The following is a 6,752-nucleotide window of genomic DNA, read 5'->3' on the forward strand; positions in this document are numbered from 1 at the left end:
CATAGCCTGCGGCCTGTGTTAGTCTAAAACATCAAAACCAACAAATTATAAATCCACAAATTCAAGAATTTTAAATAAAATAGCTATAGTCTTAATATTAATGCTAATATCTAACCTTCTCGAATGGCGATACAATTTGCTGAAGCTCACGAGAATAGGTCTTAAGCCTTGTATTAACTAAGTTTACTAGATTAGTATTTAAGCATTGTTCAAAACTTTTTTTCAAGTTTGATTGTGCTCCCTTAACTCAAATAATGTCTATGTCCGCCACTGTGGGACAATAAATACTTCAAGTATCTAACATACATAGTCTGGTTGGTATGTCAAAAGGAATAGCAATACCAAAAGTCAGACAATAAAAAAATAACTGTACGATTGAGTTAGATTCGATATTGTGTTAAGTAGTCCAAAATACCTTCTAGAGATTTTTGACATAACATGTACAAAAACTTCAAGAATATGATAATATAAACTAAATTGATAAAACTTCATGGGTGGAGTGGGGGCTATTTCGACTTTCTCAACACAAGCAATTCGGCAACCTCTCGATTGCATATTTGTATGGTTGAATAGCCATTTTAGAATGTGCCACCACCTTCATGTAAGAAGATTTCGACATCTCGTTGATCTTCTTGTTATAGCTATAAATTAAGTAGTATGCAAGCGGTAGAAGAGATCCCACATTAGCTAACTAGACAGTGATTATGTTAATTGGATTGGAAAGATCAAATCAAACCTCTTCTTTGGCTTGAATTCGGTCTACTAAACCTATCTTGGTCCATTTCTCTCCCTATATAAGGTGAATCCATTCACACTTGGTATGTCCTCTAAACCACAGCAAAATCCGCCTCACCAATCTCTCTTTCTATCTTTTGTTCTGATAGATGATTTGACCGTTTGAATGTAGACGGTTGTCGAATTTTTTCTAGGATGGTGACCTTTGCATTCTAACGATGTATTCCAATGTGCAAGTAATGGATAGGTGGAAGAAAAGGTGGTCAAGATTCTGTTGACCACTTGATCAGAAAGATTTTGAGGTCAGCCGTTCCTGTGAAAGAAATATTTAGCATGCTTGTGTGCCACGATCTGCAATAACCAAAAATTAATTGAAAAATAAATTTAAAAAAAAAAACTTGAAAATTGATTCACATACTAAAAAGGGAAATCTATAGAGACTATTTCTTTCCGTTTAAAATCTGCAATAACCTGACTGTCCCAATTGGTATTGGTATAGGTATAATCAAATTAAAAAAAATTAAAATATTATTTAATATGTTTCTATAATAAAATACAAAAAATTATGTTTTTATCAATGATTTTTTTTTTTTATATTAAAAAAGTACTAATGAGCTTTAAAAAAGTCAAAATAAAATTAGAAAATCACAATTCCACTTCACGGTCCATTATCATTTTAGAGTTTCTTATTTTATGTGATATTATCTATTAGAAGTTCCATCATGTTATCCTGGGCTTCAAAAATAAATTGTATAGTTAAAACTGTAATACGAATTTTCTTATTGGGATTTCAAGCTTATAATTTTAGCGACAAAGGTGTTGATTATTATTAATACATATTAGTTCATGTAAATTCATATAAAATTATAACTTAATTAATAAATTGTAAAGAAATAATAATTTTGGAACCAATTTTCTGTAGCTAAAATCTCTAACCGAATTAGAGCCGTAGGATTCTTTGTTTTAAGACTAAGACTAGAGTGGACTAGACCATTTCCTTAAACCCAAACTAAATTGTTGTACGATTAGTGTAATTCCAAATAAAATTTCCAATTCATGAGAAGTTCGTCGTTCCTGTCCTTCCTTTTGTTTTTCTAATACTTTGTTAATATCTTCATTCTCAATTTTAAGGTTATCTTTTCTTTTTTAAAAGTTCAAATGCTTTGTATCAACTGGTTGAAAATGCTCCAAATTAACATAATTGAAGTCATACATAAAAGTAATCTTGCTAACGATCTATGATAATACGATTCCTATTTCCTTATCTTCATGGGAGAATTGTATCAGATGTTATTGACTCCAAATGCATCGGGAAAAAAGAATTTGTTGCATATTTTTCCTATTTCAGCTTGAAAGTTTCTTTCTCCTTGACGGATCACTTGAAGACCATGTCCAGAATTTTGGCAGCAGACGTTTTTAAAGCCCTTGGCCATGTTTGGTTGAGTGGAATGGAGAACAAAAGTTCAAAATCTTATCCATTAAGCTGTCTGATCCAATCCATTATCGTGTAACAAACACGCTTTATAATTTTTGGCAGAAAACGAAGGAAATGATCAATTACAGTCCAAGAAACACACAGATTGTGGGGGCATCACCTAAACTTCCTGCCAATATGTTTCAAGTAGTTTCACGGCAATTTCGCATATTTCACTGTTGTCATGAGTCTGGAGGTTCTTAATCTTCTGAAGACCCCCAGCATCATCAATCATCTGAGCAAAGACATTTGTATCTTCGGTGTTGTCTTGGTTCTTCTCAGCTTCTCCAACCTTCAGAATGTTCTCAAAGCCTTCCAAGCGGAGTTTTATGACACGTGCTTCGTTGGGACTAACTAGAAGATCGCACAATGACTTTATACAGCCCTCATGCACCAAGAACCTGTCACCAAGGTGAAGCATTAATTCTCGAACCTAAATGTACAATAAACTAAGAGAATATGACAATAGATGTTGAGAATTTACTTAATTTGCTCATTAGTTCCGTTAGTGATGGCAAAACAGAAAGCCCTAACAAGTGGTATCTTCATTGAAAAATCAGAGTTTTGAATCAGTTGGAGAAGAGGTGAAATAATGCCAGCCTCAATCACAGCCTGTGTATTAAGATGACAAACAGAAACAAAAGTACAAAAGTCAAATTCATCAAAACAAAGTACTAATACGAGACAAAAATTGTGAAAGACAGCAAGAGAAAAATCATCAGTCTTGATGTTCAAAACAATAATTGACTGGTGGAAACGAAAAATATCTTTACTCTTAGTCCTCGTTTGGTAGGGATTACAATTTAAGTCAAAGTTAATAGTAAATTTTAATCACATATTTTATAGGAACCACAACTTTTCAACCACACATTTAATCAACTTTATCAAAATTTACTAAAAACCTAAGTGTAATCCCCACCAAACAAGGGCTTAACATAATTCCTCCCCCTTCTCTATTTGGAAAAATATATATATAAAAATAAAAATGGCTTATTTATCTCAATGCAATAATTATGATGCATAGAGTAATATACACCACAAAGGCTAAAATCAATTTCATAGTAACTTGCATACCTGAATATGATCCTTAGTCCGTCGAATGATAGATGAAATGATCCCACAAGCGCTCGCCTTGACAACGTTCTCGTAATTTTGTGTCAACAAGTTAAGCAAGAAAGGAAGAGCCCCGTTATCAATGAAAACCTGGAAATCATTCAACCGAAGCAAGTTTGTAAAAAAAGATAACAAGGCTTCACATCCTTAATTATGGAGTCGGCATTGAAATTCTTACTAGAGTTCTTGAATAGTGGTCAAAGAGTATAAGGGTTGATTTCTAAGGATGATACCGAGTAAAAAATAAAATAAAATAAAAAAATCATCAAAGAATTGGATTGTATTTCCACCACTCAAAAGTATTTTCCTAGTCAAGGGAGATCCGTGGAGTATGTCACAATGGCACACCAAGATACACCCTCATACAACTTGAGAATGACAAATATGGTTCTGTTAAATGAATTCAATGTAGCCACACACTAGAAGATAATTGCAAAAGAATAAGAGAAATACCAAATTTGAACATGAATAGAATTGATAACCAATAAATATCTTTAACGATTATGATCTTTAAAAAATTCATTATGAAAAACAAAATCATCATAAAATAACTCTAACTCATGAGACAAGCTATCAAACTCTCAATATAAGTCTTTCCTTTTCACTTAGAAGTTAAGGAAAAGTTCAAGGACAAATGTATTTCAGAATAAAATATGCTTAAAAGTAAGTTGATCTATTCTCAACCTCACCTCAATTCTGTAAGAGGGGCATATGATGACAAAGGTAACAACACAAATAACTTTGAAATAATTCTTTCTTCAAAAATGTAACTATCAATCATCTTCCATCACATGAAGACTCACGATACGCATTTGTGTATACTCGAAACCACACCCTTGGCATTTCCTCGTCCCACAAATAAGCTGCAGAAAGTAACTTTTGAAATTTGTACGGTTTTAGGTTTCCTAGAGATGGTATGTGCTTCAAACGTGTTATAAGCATTGTGTCGAAATTGAACAAATATGGATCACGAATAAGACAAAAACAATGAGGATTGAAGCCATTCTTCTAATGATTATTTAGCAACAGAAGCAACAAGACTGTATTTACAAAATGAATATATCTGAACCATGAAGGACGAAGCAATGCATTTTTTGCATTATTGACAAGGACACACCTCCACCTAAGGTACATACAATACATAATGACTGGTAAGTACGTAGAACATCAAAACTGCTAAAAGACAAAATGGTCTACCTTACCATCTTAAATATGAAACAAGCAAAAAAGAGTTGGTTGTGAAATATAGTGGACATTTGATGGCCTACTATTTCAACAGTGAACATATCACATAACAAATTAATGTGCTGATGAGGAAGTTTTCAAATTAAGGTTAAGAACAAGAGTTGTCTGATACCTGAATCTGGATAACATCTACATATGGAATAATATTAGCAACAGTGTACAAGGCAGGACGCAAAAATTGATGTGAAGGAAATCTGCAAACCAATAGACTGAATTACTGCAGGTATGACGTTCAAGAAACAAAACCAAAGTAAAAAAAAATCAAAGAACAAGGAACGTTATCAAGTAGGATTTTTTCACTGACAGTAAAAGTTCAACCAAACGAGGAAAAACACCAGCATCGATCACAGCTTGTTTTCCATCCATTTTCCCAAGAGATAGATTGGCTAGTGCCCAGCATGCACCTTGAAGGACTTCATCATCTTCTGTATGAATCAGATGAGCAAGAGGAAGGATGGCAGGTTTCATCTGCTCAGTAATATCCGGAAAGAATTGGTTAAATATATAAAGGTAAGCCGTATTGATATGCATCAAAACTGAACAGAAGAGCAATTAGAACTTAGAAGATAAACCTGCTCAAACTGAGGCTTTGGCTTTCCAGCACAAAGCAATGAAAATGTCCACATCGCCTTTCTCGTGATGTGAAGTTTTGTTTTGTCATTAAATTGTGCCAATCAGGGTATTAACACTCCATAACTAAGGACAAGATCACGAGATTTTGTTGAGTCAAAGGCAAATTTTCCTTAGTTATTGTTTGGTAGGGATTTTGGAAACGAAAAATGTCTTTACTCTTAGTCCTTGTTTTATAGGGATTAAAATTTAAGTCAAAGTTAACAATAAATTTTAATCACATATTTTATCGGAACCACAACTTTTCAACAACACATTTGATCAACTTTATCAAAATTTACTAAAAACCTAATTGTAATCCCCAGCAAGCAAGGGCTTAACATAATTCCTCCCCCTTCTCTATTTGGAAAAATATATGTATAAAAATAAAAATGGCTTATTTATCTCAATGCAATAATTGTGATGCATAGAGTAACATATACCACAAAGGCTAAAACGAATTTCATATTAAATTGCATACCTGAATATGATCCTTAGTCCGTCGAATGATAGATGAAATGATACCACAAGCGTTCCCCTTGACAACGTTCTCGTAATTTTGTGTCAACAAGTTAAGCAGGAAAGGAAGAGCCCCGTTATCAATGAAAACCTGGAAATCATTCAACCGAAGCAAGTTTGTAAAAAAAGATAACAAGGCTTCACATCCTTAATTATGGAGTCGGCATTGAAATTCTTACTAGAGTTCTTGAATAGTGGTCAAAGAGTGTAAGGGTTGATTTCTAAGGATGATACCGAGTAAAAAAAAAAAAAAAGTCATCAAAGAATTGGATTGTATCTTTGTATTTCCACCACTCAAAAGTATTTTCCTAGCCAAGGGGGATCCGTGAAGTATGTCACAATGGCAAACCAACATACACCCTCATACAACTTGAGAATGACAAATATGGTTCTGTTAAATGAATTCAATGTAGCCACACAATAGAGGATAATTGCAAAAGATTAAGAGAAATACCAAATTTGAACATGAATAGAATTGATAACCAATAAATATCTTTAACGATTATGATTCTTGTTAGGTCTAAAAGTGTGATTGGCAATTCTATAGACAAATGGGCTTAATTGTATCTTTGTAAAAATCAGGGACTCAATTGAACATTGTTGTAAAAGTCATGGCTTAGGGTGTAATTTAGTATAGATGAGGTAAATTAGTGTTCGAGTCATTAAAGGAATCCAATATGTCCAAGAAGATCACATAAGATCATCTGAATGCAATTGGAAGTCTAAAGTATATCAAAGAGCCGCATAAAAACTGTTCCAAATTTTCAATTGTAACTTGCAAGGTATTTTTTCACATGGAAAATGTTAGAATTTGGACAAGGCTATTTCAGAAGAATTGTAGCCCTTCGAGTTATCTTTCCAACATAACTTGAATCACCTCAATCGGACATCGGGAGAAAAAGTTATGATAAAAATACTGGCAACTGCTCAATTGTCGCTCGCTCTTCGCTGGCTCCTCGCTCGAGCGACGGTGTTATGTGGCCAAAACCTAGGTCGCGATTTTGAGAGTTCTTTAAAAAATTCATTATGAAAAACAAAATCATCATAAAATAACTCT

General features: G+C 33.4%; 1 protein-coding gene across 2 annotated transcripts; it reads right to left on the reverse strand.

Moving 5' to 3' along the window:
• Positions 1–1,908: 1,908 nt before the first annotated feature.
• Positions 1,909–5,943, reverse strand: LOC111391812 (importin subunit alpha-1-like). Of its 2 annotated transcripts, none has more exons than XM_023017077.1 (6): positions 5,658–5,943; positions 4,872–5,035; positions 4,680–4,761; positions 3,284–3,412; positions 2,694–2,821; positions 1,909–2,610 (listed from the first exon to the last, which is right to left on the reverse strand). In XM_023017077.1, exons 2-6 carry the CDS (start codon positions 5,033–5,035, stop codon positions 2,331–2,333), a joined length of 783 nt encoding a protein of 260 aa, XP_022872845.1. In that variant the 5' UTR covers positions 5,658–5,943; the 3' UTR covers positions 1,909–2,330. The 2 variants fall into 2 exon arrangements, with proteins under 2 accessions (XP_022872845.1, XP_022872844.1); XM_023017076.1 differs by lacking the exon at positions 5,658–5,943 and adding an exon at positions 5,140–5,308.
• Positions 5,944–6,752: the final 809 nt, after the last annotated feature.

This window comes from Olea europaea, unplaced genomic scaffold (genome assembly GCF_002742605.1).
Source record: "Olea europaea var. sylvestris unplaced genomic scaffold, O_europaea_v1 scaffold8329, whole genome shotgun sequence".
NCBI lineage: Eukaryota > Viridiplantae > Streptophyta > Magnoliopsida > Lamiales > Oleaceae > Olea > Olea europaea.

Bases quoted from the DNA above. Each gene is read 5' to 3' on its own strand.
- LOC111391812 (XM_023017076.1), bottom strand. From the start codon at position 5,193: ATGTGGACATTTTCATTGCTTTGTGCTGGAAAGCCAAAGCCTCAGTTT. The intron at 4,762-4,871 runs GTCAGTGAAAAA...ATTGGTTTGCAG, and splicing joins CGTTTGGTTGAACTTTTACT to ATTTCCTTCACATCAATTTT. The intron at 3,413-4,679 runs GTATCAGACAAC...AATGATTTCCAG, and splicing joins TAGATGTTATCCAGATTCAG to GTTTTCATTGATAACGGGGC.